The sequence below is a fragment of the Arvicanthis niloticus genome, unplaced genomic scaffold (genome assembly GCF_011762505.2).
Source record: "Arvicanthis niloticus isolate mArvNil1 unplaced genomic scaffold, mArvNil1.pat.X pat_scaffold_65_arrow_ctg1, whole genome shotgun sequence".
Taxonomy (NCBI): domain Eukaryota; kingdom Metazoa; phylum Chordata; class Mammalia; order Rodentia; family Muridae; genus Arvicanthis; species Arvicanthis niloticus.
Window position 1 is genome coordinate 299,371 of NW_023046273.1, and position 18,917 is coordinate 318,287.

Below are 18,917 nucleotides of genomic sequence, written 5' to 3' on the forward strand. Positions count from 1 at the left end.
GTTATTGTTAGCTCATGTACATAATTGTCCTACCATGATCAATAAAGAAAACTCTATTGCAGATGTCCACTATCTACTGCTTACACTCCTTCAGTCCTCTATTCAATAATCCCCAAATCTTGGGAGGAAAACGAGTGGTATTGATGGTAATACACTCAACAGCTACTGTTCTCTGTATTAATCACCATCTGCAAAAGGAAATGTCTTCAATGAGGGTTGAGAGATACACTAATCTATGGGTATAAAGATGGGAACTTAAGGGACAATTTAGTACAATGATCATTTTGAAAAATAGTACTAGGTCTCCCTTATATCGATGACCATGGCAGTCAGAAAGTTTTGGCCTAGTTTACAATATCTATAACTGGATTCCATCTTTTAGAGTGAGTATTAAATCCATGCCATTTATGTCACTATCACACCAGTGAGCATAACTTGTCAGTTCAATCACAACTAGGCTATTCATTTTAAAATCAAGGTTTAGTGTCATATCTATGGACTCTTTCTGACACAAAATCATAAAAATTTTCTTGTATCACAACTTCAAGTTTCACTATTCTAGCTCTTAAATTTACATATATGAGCTAATTTTTATAGATGGTGTGAGGTAAATATTTATAGTATATAAGTATAATAAATATAAGTACAATATTTAAGTACAATATATATGTGTGGTCTTTGCACCTTACCCAGATTACCCAGATTACCAGAAGTACCACCTTGGTACTTCTGTAAATTCCAACTGACCAAAAATCAGGTTTAATTTTCTGAGATCTCAAATTTATCCCATTTGTCTACAAGCCATTATCAGAGTCTCTTCCTTGTTAGATTTTGGACAGTAAATTTGAAAATAAGACACTATATGTAATCTAATTTTGTTTCTTTTTAGTAAATAATTTAACTTTTACATCATTTTCAATGTTAGAAGCAACTTACCAGTTTCTGAAAACACACTCTTTTTGATGTTACTTCAAATGGAATTTTTATAATTTTATCCTTTCTGGTATACAAAAAAAAAAACAACCCTGATTTCTATAATGTGGTTATATATTGTTATTTTGCCAAACTCCTAATTAGTTCATAAGTGTGTTTATGTAATATATATATAAATCAAGTAATAGGCTTAATTTCCTATATGCCATATTATATTATCTACAAACAAAACTTATTTTGTTATTTTTATTTTTATTAGATTTTCATTTATTTCTATTTTACATGTTATCTCCATTCCTGGTTTTCTCCCAAGAAACTTCCTATCTTTACCATTCCCCCCCCCCAATCCTGCTTCAAAGAGTGTTTTCTACCAGACAACCATAAAATGAAAGCATCTCATACCAAAACTTATGGTATACAATGAAAGCAGGGCTAAGAAGAAAACTCATAGCTCTAAGTACCTCAAAGAAGACACTGAAGATAACATACACTAGCAACTTCACATCACATCTGAAACCTCTAGGACAAAATAAAAGCAAATACACATAGGAGTAGTAGAAGGCAGGAAATAAACTCAGGGCTGAAATTAACCAAGTAAAAACAAAAAGAACTATACAAAGAATCCACAAAAGAGGAGCTGGTTTTAAAACCATCAAGTGGAAAAGAAGACAGCATCTTCAACAAGTGGTGCTGGCTCAACTGGAGGTTAGAATGTAGAAGAATGAAAATTGATCCATTCATGTCTCTTCTTCAGGTCTCAAGTAATCAGACTGGGTAGGATAATTAAAAATGGTCAGGAACATGGAGAAAAAAGAGGAGGAATAGGAGGAAGAGGAGAAGAAAAAGGAGGCATGAATTTGGGAAGAAATCTCAAGAATATGTTGAATGTCAAGAATGGGGTTATATGCATTAAAATTATCCATATGTGTGAGATTCACAAATAATAGAAAGCATCAATTTTAAAGTTATTAGAATTTTAGAGTTTTTAGTGTTTTAGCAGTATACATATGTATGTATGTATGTATGTATGTATGTGTATGTATTTCAGACAGACAAGATTTTTTTTTTGGGGGGGGGGTACAGGTAGTTGACACCAAGCCTGGTAACTGGAGTACAACTCTGGAACTCACATAGTATGAGGGGAGAACCAAGTCCAGCAAGTTGTCAGTATTCCATACTCACTAGGGCAGTCACATGACAAGACACAACTGATTAGCTAAATCTAATTTTTAAAATGTATCATTTTTAAATTGTTAAATTTATTCATTGTTTCATTTATATGCATTGGAGTTTTGCCTGTATGTATTTCTGCAGAGTGAATATGCCTGCTAATGCTCATGGGATGTTTCTCATGGTGCCTCAAGCATTTCTATATAACCCTACTTGACAAAGGAAAACAGTGTTCTGAATACACCTGACTTACCAAACTCGTACTATCCAAGATCACCTGAAGCTGTTCTGAATCCTGTGTTGGATGTTCCGATTCAACTTTTCTCTTCGGGTTGTCTTGCTTCAGTCTAAAAACCATATTTTAAAATAATTATACTCAAAGATCAACTTTTACAAAACAGAGTTCCTGAAATGTGCAGATACTTTTCTAAGATTATTCAAATGAATGACTTGGTAACCATCATTCTTCTAGCTGGGCTTGAAAATTTTGCAAGTATATAATGTACAAAATATAAAGAATAATTGTCTATGTTAAGTTTGGGGAGAAGTCAGAGGGCTATAGTAACATGAAAATTACATCCTACATTCAGCTTTTCCATATAGATCCTAGATTTTCAGGTCCATATGAATTAACAAACACTAGAATCTTTCATTGTATACAATATAGTGAAAAGTGTAACAGAGAAGCAGAATCCTGCGGATGTTTTCCTATGTTTATCTAATGGTTTTCACATTTAAAATGAAGATAGACACAATGACCATGAAGATAACTCTCTCAATCTCCCTATCACACTTCTCTCTCTTTGTGTATGTGCATATTTGTGTGTGTGTGTGTGTGTGTGTGTGTGTGTTTGTCTGTTAAGTGTAAAGATAGAATTGGGTTTTCTATGTATCCCTGTCTGAGCCTGCCCTAGTATAAATTCCAACTGACCAAAACTTTAAGGCAATCCCCATTTCTCAAGTTTAGGAGTGTTGGGAATATTAGATAATTACCATTAAACAAAGACTTTTTTAAAACTACAGAAAACAGTCAGAAAACTGCAGAGAAAAAAATCTTTCCAAAATGCATTTTCATTTAATGTTGCATTTTAAAAGGAAATGAATATAATATGTTGAGATAAATAATAAATATGCTGTTATTTTTAAATCAAATGATAAAGTATGGATTTCCAAATCTATGCTTTAAAGAAACTCTGATATTAAAAATCTTCTAATATTAAAAATAAACACAATCAGATTATGAATGAAAACCATTGGCTCATACTGAAAATTACTGATGAATCTGTATAAACAAACACTTTTTAATTGGGTTATGGCTTCCCTGTCAATTGAAAGTATGCTTTTTTATATCCTAATTGATATATTTATTTATTCTTGATACCAACTAAATGGATCTTTTTACTAAACCATGTAAAAAGAATAAATAAATGGAGGGAGTTCAGTGTTCTAAATTTAATAATTGTAAGAATTTTGACAAATTTAATTAAATATTTTCTTAATGATAAATGATAATTTATAAATAAAGAAATGGGTGAGATTAAGAAGAAATGAGAATAATAAATTAAGAATTTATTATGAAGATTAATAATTAAGAAATAATACAGGTCAAGGAAAAGGTTAGTGCAGGGAGGCAAGTCTTTTACTCTTAAAAAGACCCACACTCAATAAATTTGTGCTATATTGTCAAGACACTGTCAAAACACTGTTTACTATTCTAATTTCCAATCAAAACTCCCTTCTACTCCAGCTTCTAGAATGTTAGTTGTCACATGAGTTTGCCAACTGTGGTTGTCTTTTACAAAAAAAAAAGAAAGAAAGAAAAAAAAAGTCCACAGAATTGGAAAACATAACATCTGATTGATTATCAGCATCTTATGATCACGGAAGTCTGACGGTGCCATGCTTAAGAAGTATCCAACATGGTCATCGTTCCTATGAGCATCACTAGGGAGTAACATCTACTGTTAAATATCACGGTGGCCTTACCCATCCTCTTGTTGATTCTCCTTAACAGGAACAGGTTGCTTTTTAGTTTTTCCATGCTGTTTTTGAAGAACTAGGGCTGCAGCACTGCGATTCGGCTTTTCTGCTTCATGCACCACACTGTTCATCACGGTTTTAGCTGCAGGGTCCTCAGTTTGAGTCGCCTTTTCTAGTGTGTATGCGGGGTCCTCAGTTTGAGTCGCCTTTTCTAATGTGTATGCTGAACTGGGATTCAGGTTTTCTGATACATGAATTGCACTGTGATTTCCATTTTCTGAAGCACGAACCACCCTTTGAATCTGATCTTCTGATGCATGCACCCAACGGTCATTCAGCTTTTCTGCTGATTGTAACCTGATGACTTTCTGCTTATCAGCTTCTTCACTGACCTTTAATGAAAATTAATATTAAGAATAAGTGACTTTAATTCTTTTATTTCTCTTAAGGGAAAGAGTGTCTTGTCAGTATGTATGTCTGTGTATGGGTGCTGGAGATTGATACCAGGACAATCAGAAGAGCAGCAAGACCTCTAAACTGCTGAGCCATCTCTCTAGCCCAAGTAACTGTTGTGTTTTAATATACAAAGTATACTTCATTTTAAAAAATCAATTTGCTCATTCGTTTTCAGATTTTCTCTCTTTATTATTTTTAATTAGAAATGGTTTGATCAGTTTACCAGTTCAAGTTATAGTCCATTATCACAGGAAAGCCAAAGGAGCAGGAACCTGTGGTAGCTAGCCATAGTCCATCCACAGACAAGAACAATGATTGCATGCATGCTAACACTACAGTCAGTCAAGACTGCAATATCCCTGGGCCCAGCCCAAGAATGGTGCAGTCCAAATTCACAGTAAGTCTTTCAAACCCAGTGGCCCAAATTCAAAAAATCCCTCACAGGAATGACCTCAGGCCAACTTAATCTAGGAATTTTCTCATTGAATGCACATTTCCAAACTGATTCTACATTGTGTCAAAAAGACTATCAAAACTACCCACAATGATGTACTTATCCTTACCATTAATAATTTTGAGTACATCCAGAGTTATTCGATGATAAACACAATAAAGTTTGCGACATTCTTTCTCACAATCCAAATTGCCTCCATATATTTTAGTGCTAAATGGAATTTGTAGAGTGCATTACATTTTTACATCCATTTGTCAACTTATGTGCATTAAGGCTGTCTCCATCTTTTGACTATTATCAATAACACTGCCCTGAACATCCATAATGTACAGGATCTTTTATGGATACATATTTTTATTTCTCCTTGGAATGCACTGAGAATTCAAATTGTTGGACTCTTGGATTTCATTTTTTTAATTGTTAAAAATTTTACAACATATTTGAAATAGAATCTTCAATTCTGCATTCACTGCAGCTGCGTAGGGTGGTTCTACTTCTCCACATCTTCAAGAATACATTTATTTGCCATTAAAAAAACAAATATAATGACTACAGAAGTATGAAATGGGATCTACTAGATTAAGTTTACTTTTCCCTAATTTTAATCAAGTTGGCCATGTTCTCCTGTTTTTATGGCAATTTCTATTTCTTCAGAAAAATGTTACTGAAAATATTGACAGTTTCAAATGGATTCTTTATCACTCTTTGGAATATTACTAAATATTATTACACATTTATGATATATAAATAACAACTATGAAACATGGCTTGTAAATTCATTCAAAATCTTGTGTCTGATTTCTTATCTGTGTTTTATCATTTCATTTTTATCATGAAGCTCACAAGTTCTTTGTTGAAGCTCAAGTTATCAATTTATCTTTTTCCTTAGACACAATTTTATTGAAAAATTCATTTATGCATATAATGTGTTTTTATCAAACTCACTCTCTATTTTCTTACTTTCAATTTCTCCCCTATTCCAAACAACTTCAAGTTTTCCCTGCCCCCTTTTGTGTGTGTCTGTGTGTGTGTGTGTGTGTGTGTGTGTGTGAGTGTGTGCACGCATACCTGTTTGTAGGCAGTCTTGTGTGCATGTCTATTTCAAACCCCAGGAGTCTAATTAGTGCTTCTTCTATATGCAAGAGCATAGAACAATCTACTGGACATGGGTAACTTTGCAGTGGCAGCATATTTGAAGAAAAGTTACTCAAACTTGTTCAGCAGCCATTAATTACCAAATAGAGTCTCAGACAGGGATGGGGCTTTTTGACTGAAATTTTGGCTGGCTTTATCTTATGCAATTGTTGTACATGAAGCTACAGTTATTGTTAGCTCATGTACATAATTGTCCTACCATGATCAATAAAGAAAACTCTATTGCAGATGTCCACTATCTACTGCTTACACTCCTTCAGTCCTCTATTCAATAATCCCCAAATCTTGGGAGGAAAACGAGTGGTATTGATGGTAATACACTCAACAGCTACTGTTCTCTGTATTAATCACCATCTGCAAAAGGAAATGTCTTCAATGAGGGTTGAGAGATACACTAATCTGTGGGTATAAAGATGGGAACTTAAGGGACAATTTAGTACAATGATCATTTTGAAAAATAGTACTAGGTCTCCCTTATATCGATGACCATGGCAGTCAGAAAGTTTTGGCCTAGTTTACAATATTATTAACGGATTCCATCTTTTAGAGTGAGTATTAAATCCATGCCATTTATGTCACTATCACACCAGTGAGCATAACTTGTCAGTTCAATCACAACTAGGCTATTCATTTTAAAATCAAGGTTTAGTGTCATATCTATGGACTCTTTCTGACACAAAATCATAAAAATTTTCTTGTATCACAACTTCAAGTTTCACTATTCTAGCTCTTAAATTTACATTTATGAGCTAATTTTTATGGATGGTGTGAGGTAAATATTTACAGTATATAAGTATAATAAATATAAGTACAATATTTAAGTACAATATATATGTGTGGTCTTTGCACCTTACCCAGATTACCCAGATTACCAGAAGTACGACCTTGGTACTTCTGTAAATTCCAACTGACCAAAAATCAGGTTTAATTTTCTGAGATCTCAAATTTATCCCATTTGTCTACAAGCCATTATCAGAGTCTCTTCCTTGTTAGATTTTGGACAGTAAATTTGAAAATAAGACACTATATGTAATCTAATTTTGTTTCTTTTTAGTAAATAATTTAACTTTTACATCATTTTCAATGTTAGAAGCAACTTACCAGTTTCTGAAAACATACTCTTTTTGATGTTACTTCAAATGGAATTTTTATAATTTTATCCTTTCTGGTATAAAAAAAAAAAAAAAAAAAAAAAAAAACCAACCCTGATTTCTATAATGTGGTTATATATTGTTATTTTGCCAAACTCCTAATTAGTTCATAAGTGTGTTTATGTAATATATATATAAATCAAGTAATAGGCTTAATTTCCTATATGCCATATTATATTATCTACAAACAAAACTTATTTTGTTATTTTTATTTTTATTAGATTTTCCTTTATTTCTATTTTACATGTTATCTCCATTCCTGGTTTTCTCCCAAGAAACTTCCTATCTTTACCATCCCCCCCGCCCCAATCTTGCTTCAAAGAGTGTTTTCTACCAGACAAACATAAAATGAAAGCATCTCATACCAAAACTTATGGTATACAATGAAAGCAGGGCTAAGAAGAAAACTCATAGCTCTAAGTACCTCAAAGAAGACACTGAAGATAACATACACTAGCAACTTCACATCACATCTGAAACCTCTAGGACAAAATAAAAGCAAATACACATAGGAGTAGTAGAAGGCAGGAAATAAACTCAGGGCTGAAATTAACCAAGTAAAAACAAAAAGAACTATACAAAGAATCCACAAAAGAGGAGCTGGTTTTAAAACCATCAAGTGGAAAAGAAGACAGCATCTTCAACAAGTGGTGCTGGCTCAACTGGAGGTTAGAATGTAGAAGAATGAAAATTGATCCATTCATGTCTCTTCTTCAGGTCTCAAGTAATCAGACTGGGTAGGATAATTAAAAATGGTCAGGAACATGGAGAAAAAAAGAGGAGGAATAGGAGGAAGAGGAGAAGAAAAAGGAGGCATGAATTTGGGAAGAGATCTCAAGAATATGTTGAATGTCAAGAATGGGGTTATATGCATTAAAATTATCCATATGTGTGAGATTCACAAATAATAGAAAGCATCAATTTTAAAGTTATTAGAATTTTAGAGTTTTTAGTGTTTTAGCAGTATACATATGTATGTTGTATGTATGTATGTATGTGTATGTATTTCAGACAGACAAGATTTTTTTTGGGGGGGGGGGTACAGGTAGTTGACACCAAGCCTGGTAACTGGAGTACAACTCTGGAACTCACATAGTATGAGGGGAGAACCAAGTCCAGCAAGTTGTCAGTATTCCATACTCACTAGGGCAGTCACATGACAAGACACAACTGATTAGCTAAATCTAATTTTTAAAATGTATCATTTTTAAATTGTTAAATTTATTCATTGTTTCATTTATATGCATTGGAGTTTTGCCTGTATGTATTTCTGCAGAGTGAATATGCCTGCTAATGCTCATGGGATGTTTCTCATGGTGCCTCAAGCATTTCTATATAACCCTACTTGACAAAGGAAAACAGTGTTCTGAATACACCTGACTTACCAAACTTGTACTATCCAAGATCACCTGAAGCTGTTCTGAATCCTGTGTTGGATGTTCCGATTCAACTTTTATCTTCGGGTTGTCTTGCTTCAGTCTAAAAACCATATTTTAAAATAATTATACTCAAAGATCAACTTTTACAAAACAGAGTTCCTGAAATGTGCAGATACTTTTCTAAGATTATTCAAATGAATGACTTGGTAACCATCATTTTTCTAGCTGGGCTTGAAAATTTTGCAAGTATATAATGTACAAAATATAAAGAATAATTGTCTATGTTAAGTTTGGGGAGAAGTCAGAGGGCTATAGTAACATGAAAATTACATCCTACATTCAGCTTTTCCATATAGATCCTAGATTTTCAGGTCCATATGAATTAACAAACACTAGAATCTTTCATTGTATACAATATAGTGAAAAGTGTAACAGAGAAGCAGAATCCTGCGGATGTTTTCCTATGTTTATCTAATGGTTTTCACATTTAAAATGAAGATAGACACAATGACCATGAAGATAACTCTCTCAATCTCCCTATCACACTTCTCTCTCTTGTGTATGTGCATATTTGTGTGTGTGTGTGTGTGTGTGTGTGTGTGTGTGTGTGTGTGTGTGTGTTTGTCTGTTAAGTGTAAAGGTAGAATTGGGTTTTCTATGTATCCCTGTCTGAGCCTGCCCTAGTATAAATTCCGACTGACCAAAACTTTAAGGCAATCCCCATTTCTCAAGTTTAGGAGTGTTGGGAATATTAGGTAATTACCATTAAACAAAGACTTTTTTAAAACTACAGAAAACAGTCAGAAAACTGCAGAGAAAAAAATCTTTCCAAAATGCATTTTCATTTAATGTTGCATTTTAAAAGGAAATGAATATAATATGTTGAGATAAATAATAAATATGCTGTTAATTTTAAATCAAATGATAAAGTATGGATTTCCAAATCTATGCTTTAAAGAAACTCTGATATTAAAAATCTTCTAATATTAAAAATAAACACAATCAGATTATGAATGAAAACCATTGGCTCATACTGAAAATTACTGATGAATCTGTATAAACAAACACTTTTTAATTGGGTTATGGCTTCCCTGTCAATTGAAAGTATGCTTTTTTATATCCTAATTGATATATTTATTTATTCTTGATACCAACTAAATGGATCTTTTTACTAAACCATGTAAAAAGAATAAATAAATGGAGGGAGTTCAGTGTTCTAAATTTAATAATTGTAAGAATTTTGGTAAATTTAATTAAATATTTTCTTAATGATAAATGATAATTTATAAATAAAGAAATGGGTGAGATTAAGAAGAAATGAGAATAATAAATTAAGAATTTATTATGAAGATTAATAATTAAGAAATAATACAGGTCAAGGAAAAGGTTAGTGCAGGGAGGCAAGTCTTTTACTCTTAAAAAGACCCACACTCAATAAATTTGTGCTATATTGTCAAGACACTGTCAAAACACTGTTTACTATTCTAATTTCCAATCAAAACTCCCTTTTACTCCAGCTTCTAGAATGTTAGTTGTCACATGAGTTTGCCAACTGTGGTTGTCTTTTACAAAAAAAAAAAAAAAAGAAAGAAAAAAAAAAGTCCACAGAATTGGAAAACATAACATCTGATTGATTATCAGCATCTTATGATCACGGAAGTCTGACGGTGCCATGCTTAAGAAGTATCCAACATGGTCATCGTTCCTATGAGCATCACTAGGGAGTAACATCTACTGTTAAATATCACTGTGGCCTTACCCATCCTCTTGTTGATTCTCCTCAACAGGAACAGGTTGCTTTTTAGTTTTTCCATGCTGTTTTTTAAGAACTCGGGCTGCAGCACTGCGATTCGGCTTTTCTGCTTCATGCACCACACTGTTCATCACGGTTTTAGCTGCAGGGTCCTCAGTTTGAGTCGCCTTTTCTAGTGTGTATGCGGGGTCCTCAGTTTGAGTCGCCTTTTCTAATGTGTATGCTGAACTGGGATTCAGGTTTTCTGATACATGAATTGCACTGTGATTTCCATTTTCTGAAGCACGAACCACCCTTTGAATCTGATCTTCTGATGCATGCACCCAACGGTCATTCAGCTTTTCTGCTGATTGTAACCTGATGACTTTCTGCTTATCAGCTTCTTCACTGACCTTTAATGAAAATTAATATTAAGAATAAGTGACTTTAATTCTTTTATTTCTCTTAAGGGAAAGAGTGTCTTGTCAGTATGTATGTCTGTGTATGAGTGCTGGAGATTGATACCAGGACCATCAGAAGAGCAGCAAGACCTCTAAACTGCTGAGCCATCTCTCTAGCCCAAGTAACTGTTGTGTTTTAATATACAAAGTATACTTCATTTTAAAAAATCAATTTGCTCATTCGTTTTCAGATTTTCTCTCTTTATTATTTTTAATTAGAAATGGTTTGATCAGTTTACCAGTTCAAGTTATAGTCCATTATCACAGGAAAGCCAAAGGAGCAGGAACCTGTGGTAGCTAGCCATAGTCCATCCACAGACAGGAACAATGAATGCATGCATGCTAACACTACAGTCAGTCAAGACTGCAATATCCCTGGGCCCAGCCCAAGAATGGTGCAGTCCAAATTCACAGTAAGTCTTTCAAACCCAGTGACCCAAATTCAAAAAATCCCTCACAGGAATGACCTCAGGCCAACTTAATCTAGGAATTTTCTCATTGAAGACACATTTCCAAACTGATTCTACATTGTGTCAAAAAGACTATCAAAACTACCCACAATGATGTACTTATCCTTACCATTAATAATTTTGAGTACATCCAGAGTTATTCGATGATAAACACAATAAAGTTTGCGACATTCTTTCTCACAATCCAAATTGCCTCCATATATTTTAGTGCTAAACGGAATTTGTAGAGTGCATTACATTTTTACATTCATTTGTCAACTTATGTGCATTAAGGCTGTCTCCATCTTTTTACTATTATCAATAACACTGCCCTGAACATCCATAATGTACAGGATCTTTTATGGATACATATTTTTATTTCTCCTTGGAATGCACTGAGAATTCAAATTGTTGGACTCTTGGATTTCATTTTTTTAATTGTTAAAAAATTTACAACATATTTGAAATAGAATCTTCAATACTGCATTCACTGCAGCTGCGTAGGGTGGTTCTACTTCTCCACATCTTCAAGAATACATTTATTTGCCATTAAAAAAACAAATATAATGACTACAGAAGTATGAAATGGGATCTACTGGATTAAGTTTACTTTTCCCTAATTTTAATCAAGTTGGCCATGTTCTCCTGTTTTTATGGCAATTTCTATTTCTTCAGAAAAATGTTACTGAAAATATTGACAGTTTCAAATGGATTCTTTATCACTCTTTGGAATATTACTAAATATTATTACACATTTATGATATATAAATAACAACTATGAAACATGGCTTGTAAATTCATTCAAAATCTTGTGTCTGATTTCTTATCTGTGTTTTATCATTTCATTTTTATCATGAAGCTCACAAGTTCTTTGTTGAAGCTCAAGTTATCAATTTATCTTTTTCCTTAGACACAATTTTATTGAAAAATTCATTTATGCATATAATGTGTTTTTATCAAACTCACTCTCTATTTTCTTACTTTCAATTTCTCCCCTATTCCAAACAACTTCAAGTTTTCCCTGCCCCTTTGTGTGTGTGTCTGTGTGTGTGTGTGTGTGTGTGTGTGTGTGTGTGAGTGTGTGCACGCATACCTGTTTGTAGGCAGTCTTGTGTGCATGTCTATTTCAAACCCCAGGAGTCTAATTAGTGCTTCTTCTATATGCAAGAGCATAGAACAATCTACTGGACATGGGTAACTTTGCAGTGGCAGCATATTTGAAGAAAAGTTACTCAAACTTGTTCAGCAGCCATTAATTACCAAATAGAGTCTCAGACAGGGATGGGGCTTTTTGACTGAAATTTTGGCTGGCTTTATCTTATGCAATTGTTGTACATGAAGTTACAGTTATTGTTAGCTCATGTACATAATTGTCCTACCATGATCAATAAAGAAAACTCTATTGCAGATGTCCACTATCTACTGCTTACACTCCTTCAGTCCTCTATTCAATAATCCCCAAATCTTGGGAGGAAAACGAGTGGTATTGATGGTAATACACTCAACAGCTACTGTTCTCTGTATTAATCACCATCTGCAAAAGGAAATGTCTTCAATGAGGGTTGAGAGATACACTAATCTGTGGGTATAAAGATGGGAACTTAAGGGACAATTTAGTACAATGATCATTTTGAAAAATAGTACTAGGTCTCCCTTATATCGATGACCATGGCAGTCAGAAAGTTTTGGCCTAGTTTACAATATTATTAACGGATTCCATCTTTTAGAGTGAGTATTAAATCCATGCCATTTATGTCACTATCACACCAGTGAGCATAACTTGTCAGTTCAATCACAACTAGGCTATTCATTTTAAAATCAAGGTTTAGTGTCATATCTATGGACTCTTTCTGACACAAAATCATAAAAATTTTCTTGTTTCACAACTTCAAGTTTCACTATTCTAGCTCTTAAATTTACATTTATGAGCTAATTTTTATGGATGGTGTGAGGTAAATATTTACAGTATATAAGTATAATAAATATAAGTACAATATTTAAGTACAATATATATGTGTGGTCTTTGCACCTTACCCAGATTACCCAGATTACCAGAAGTACGACCTTGGTACTTCTGTAAATTCCAACTGACCAAAAATCAGGTTTAATTTTCTGAGATCTCAAATTTATCCCATTTGTCTACAAGCCATTATCAGAGTCTCTTCCTTGTTAGATTTTGGACAGTAAATTTGAAAATAAGACACTATATGTAATCTAATTTTGTTTCTTTTTAGTAAATAATTTAACTTTTACATCATTTTCAATGTTAGAAGCAACTTACCAGTTTCTGAAAACATACTCTTTTTGATGTTACTTCAAATGGAATTTTTATAATTTTATCCTTTCTGGTATACAAAAAAAAAAAAAAAAAAAAAAAACCAACCCTGATTTCTATAATGTGGTTATATATTGTTATTTTGCCAAACTCCTAATTAGTTCATAAGTGTGTTTATGTAATATATATATAAATCAAGTAATAGGCTTAATTTCCTATATGCCATATTATATTATCTACAAACAAAACTTATTTTGTTATTTTTATTTTTATTAGATTTTCCTTTATTTCTATTTTACATGTTATCTCCATTCCTGGTTTTCTCCCAAGAAACTTCCTATCTTTACCATCCCCCCCGCCCCAATCTTGCTTCAAAGAGTGTTTTCTACCAGACAAACATAAAATGAAAGCATCTCATACCAAAACTTATGGTATACAATGAAAGCAGGGCTAAGAAGAAAACTCATAGCTCTAAGTACCTCAAAGAAGACACTGAAGATAACATACACTAGCAACTTCACATCACATCTGAAACCTCTAGGACAAAATAAAAGCAAATACACATAGGAGTAGTAGAAGGCAGGAAATAAACTCAGGGCTGAAATTAACCAAGTAAAAACAAAAAGAACTATACAAAGAATCCACAAAAGAGGAGCTGGTTTTAAAACCATCAAGTGGAAAAGAAGACAGCATCTTCAACAAGTGGTGCTGGCTCAACTGGAGGTTAGAATGTAGAAGAATGAAAATTGATCCATTCATGTCTCTTCTTCAGGTCTCAAGTAATCAGACTGGGTAGGATAATTAAAAATGGTCAGGAACATGGAGAAAAAAGAGGAGGAATAGGAGGAAGAGGAGAAGAAAAAGGAGGCATGAATTTGGGAAGAGATCTCAAGAATATGTTGAATGTCAAGAATGGGGTTATATGCATTAAAATTATCCATATGTGTGAGATTCACAAATAATAGAAAGCATCAATTTTAAAGTTATTAGAATTTTAGAGTTTTTAGTGTTTTAGCAGTATACATATGTATGTTGTATGTATGTATGTATGTGTATGTATTTCAGACAGACAAGATTTTTTTTTGGGGGGGGGTACAGGTAGTTGACACCAAGCCTGGTAACTGGAGTACAACTCTGGAACTCACATAGTATGAGGGGAGAACCAAGTCCAGCAAGTTGTCAGTATTCCATACTCACTAGGGCAGTCACATGACAACACACAACTGATTAGCTAAATCTAATTTTTAAAATGTATCATTTTTAAATTGTTAAATTTATTCATTGTTTCATTTATATGCATTGGAGTTTTGCCTGTATGTATTTCTGCAGAGTGAATATGCCTGCTAATGCTCATGGGATGTTTCTCATGGTGCCTCAAGCATTTCTATATAACCCTACTTGACAAAGGAAAACAGTGTTCTGAATACACCTGACTTACCAAACTTGTACTATCCAAGATCACCTGAAGCTGTTCTGAATCCTGTGTTGGATGTTCCGATTCAACTTTTATCTTCGGGTTGTCTTGCTTCAGTCTAAAAACCATATTTTAAAATAATTATACTCAAAGATCAACTTTTACAAAACAGAGTTCCTGAAATGTGCAGATACTTTTCTAAGATTATTCAAATGAATGACTTGGTAACCATCATTTTTCTAGCTGGGCTTGAAAATTTTGCAAGTATATAATGTACAAAATATAAAGAATAATTGTCTATGTTAAGTTTGGGGAGAAGTCAGAGGGCTATAGTAACATGAAAATTACATCCTACATTCAGCTTTTCCATATAGATCCTAGATTTTCAGGTCCATATGAATTAACAAACACTAGAATCTTTCATTGTATACAATATAGTGAAAAGTGTAACAGAGAAGCAGAATCCTGCGGATGTTTTCCTATGTTTATCTAATGGTTTTCACATTTAAAATGAAGATAGACACAATGACCATGAAGATAACTCTCTCAATCTCCCTATCACACTTCTCTCTCTTGTGTATGTGCATATTTGTGTGTGTGTGTGTGTGTGTGTGTGTGTGTGTGTGTGTGTGTGTGTTTGTCTGTTAAGTGTAAAGATAGACTTGGGTTTTCTATGTATCCCTGTCTGAGCCTGCCCTAGTATAAATTCCGACTGACCAAAACTTTAAGGCAATCCCCATTTCTCAAGTTTAGGAGTGTTGGGAATATTAGATAATTACCATTAAACAAAGACTTTTTTAAAACTACAGAAAACAGTCAGAAAACTGCAGAGAAAAAAATCTTTCCAAAATGCATTTTCATTTAATGTTGCATTTTAAAAGGAAATGAATATAATATGTTGAGATAAATAATAAATATGCTGTTAATTTTAAATCAAATGATAAAGTATGGATTTCCAAATCTATGCTTTAAAGAAACTCTGATATTAAAAATCTTCTAATATTAAAAATAAACACAATCAGATTATGAATGAAAACCATTGGCTCATACTGAAAATTACTGATGAATCTGTATAAACAAACACTTTTTAATTGGGTTATGGCTTCCCTGTCAATTGAAAGTATGATTTTTTATATCCTAATTGATATATTTATTTATTCTTGATACCAACTAAATGGATCTTTTTACTAAACCATGTAAAAAGAATAAATAAATGGAGGGAGTTCAGTGTTCTAAATTTAATAATTGTAAGAATTTTGATAAATTTAATTAAATATTTTCTTAATGATAAATGATAATTTATAAATAAAGAAATGGGTGAGATTAAGAAGAAATGAGAATAATAAATTAAGAATTTATTATGAAGATTAATAATTAAGAAATAATACAGGTCAAGGAAAAGGTTAGTGCAGGGAGGCAAGTCTTTTACTCTTAAAAAGACCCACACTCAATAAATTTGTGCTATATTGTCAAGACACTGTCAAAACACTGTTTACTATTCTAATTTCCAATCAAAACTCCCTTCTACTCCAGCTTCTAGAATGTTAGTTGTCACATGAGTTTGCCAACTGTGGTTGTCTTTTACAAAAAAAAAAAAAAAGAAAGAAAAAAAAAAGTCCACAGAATTGGAAAACATAACATCTGATTGATTATCAGCATCTTATGATCACGGAAGTCTGACGGTGCCATGCTTAAGAAGTATCCAACATGGTCATCGTTCCTATGAGCATCACTAGGGAGTAACATCTACTGTTAAATATCACGGTGGCCTTACCCATCCTCTTGTTGATTCTCCTCAACAGGAACAGGTTGCTTTTTAGTTTTTCCATGCTGTTTTTGAAGAACTAGGGCTGCAGCACTGCGATTCGGCTTTTCTGCTTCATGCACCACACTGTTCATCACGGTTTTAGCTGCAGGGTCCTCAGTTTGAGTCGCCTTTTCTAGTGTGTATGCGGGGTCCTCAGTTTGAGTCGCCTTTTCTAATGTGTATGCTGAACTGGGATTCAGGTTTTCTGATACATGAATTGCACTGTGATTTCCATTTTCTGAAGCACGAACCACCCTTTGAATCTGATCTTCTGATGCATGCACCCAACGGTCATTCAGCTTTTCTTCTGATTGTAACCTGATGACTTTCTGCTTATCAGCTTCTTCACTGACCTTTAATGAAAATTAATATTAAGAATAAGTGACTTTAATTCTTTTATTTCTCTTAAGGGAAAGAGTGTCTTGTCAGTATGTATGTCTGTGTATGAGTGCTGGAGATTGATACCAGGACCATCAGAAGAGCAGCAAGACCTCTAAACTGCTGAGCCATCTCTCTAGCCCAAGTAACTGTTGTGTTTTAATATACAAAGTATACTTCATTTTAAAAAATCAATTTGCTCATTCGTTTTCAGATTTTCTCTCTTTATTATTTTTAATTAGAAATGGTTTGATCAGTTTACCAGTTCAAGTTATAGTCCATTATCACAGGAAAGCCAAAGGAGCAGGAACCTGTGGTAGCTAGCCATAGTCCATCCACAGACAGGAACAATGAATGCATGCATGCTAACACTACAGTCAGTCAAGACTGCAATATCCCTGGGCCCAGCCCAAGAATGGTGCAGTCCAAATTCACAGTAAGTCTTTCAAACCCAGTGACCCAAATTCAAAAAATCCCTCACAGGAATGACCTCAGGCCAACTTAATCTAGGAATTTTCTCATTGAAGACACATTTCCAAACTGATTCTACATTGTGTCAAAAAGACTATCAAAACTACCCACAATGATGTACTTATCCTTACCATTAATAATTTTGAGTACATCCAGAGTTATTCGATGATAAACACAATAAAGTTTGCGACATTCTTTCTCACAATCCAAATTGCCTCCATATATTTTAGTGCTAAATGGAATTTGTAGAGTGCATTACATTTTTACATTCATTTGTCAACTTATGTGCATTAAGGCTGTCTCCATCTTTTGACTATTATCAATAACACTGCCCTGAACATCCATAATGTACAGGATCTTTTATGGATACATATTTTTATTTCTCCTTGGAATGCACTGAGAATTCAAATTGTTGGACTCTTGGATTTCATTTTTTTAATTGTTAAAAAATTTACAACATATTTGAAATAGAATCTTCAATTACTGCATTCACTGCAGCTGCGTAGGGTGGTTCTACTTCTCCACATCTTCAAGAATACATTTATTTGCCATTAAAAAAACAAATATAATGACTACAGAAGTATGAAATGGGATCTACTGGATTAAGTTTACTTTTCCCTAATTTTAATCAAGTTGGCCATGTTCTCCTGTTTTTATGGCAATTTCTATTTCTTCAGAAAAATGTTACTGAAAATATTGACAGTTTCAAATGGATTCTTTATCACTCTTTGGAATATTACTAAATATTATTACACATTTATGATATATAAATAACAACTATGAAACATGGCTTGTAAATTCATTCAAAATCTTGTGTCTGATTTCTTATCTGTGTTTTATCATTTCATTTTTATCATGAAGCTCACAAGTTCTTTGTTGAAGCTCAAGTTATCAATTTATCTTTTTCCTTAGACACAATTTTATTGAAAAATTCATTTATGCATATAATGTGTTTTTATCAAACTCACTCTCTATTTTCTTACTTTCAATTTCTCCCCTATTCCAAACAACTTCAAGTTTTCCCTGCCCCTTTGTGTGTGTGTCTGTGTGTGTGTGTGTGTGTGTGTGTGTGTGAGTGTGTGCACGCATACCTGTTTGTAGGCAGTCTTGTGTGCATGTCTATTTCAAACCCCAGGAGTCTAATTAGTGCTTCTTCTATATGCAAGAGCATAGAACAATCTACTGGACATGGGTAACTTTGCAGTGGCAGCATATTTGAAGAAAAGTTACTCAAACTTGTTCAGCAGCCATT

The 18,917-nt window shown here is 33.4% G+C and overlaps 1 protein-coding gene across 1 annotated transcript in view; it reads right to left on the bottom strand.

The window, feature by feature from the left end:
* The window catches only part of LOC143433950 (uncharacterized), a 290,476-nt gene that overhangs the window by 197,069 nt on the left and 74,490 nt on the right, over nt 1-18,917 (bottom strand). The window contains exons 21-26 of the mRNA XM_076928190.1: nt 16,784-17,169; nt 15,034-15,127; nt 10,438-10,823; nt 8,685-8,778; nt 4,090-4,475; nt 2,357-2,450 (exon numbers count right to left, since the gene is read on the bottom strand). Coding sequence (XP_076784305.1) covers nt 2,357-2,450; nt 4,090-4,475; nt 8,685-8,778; nt 10,438-10,823; nt 15,034-15,127; nt 16,784-17,169 — 1,440 coding nt within the window. The remainder of the gene's footprint in view (nt 1-2,356; nt 2,451-4,089; nt 4,476-8,684; nt 8,779-10,437; nt 10,824-15,033; nt 15,128-16,783; nt 17,170-18,917) is intronic.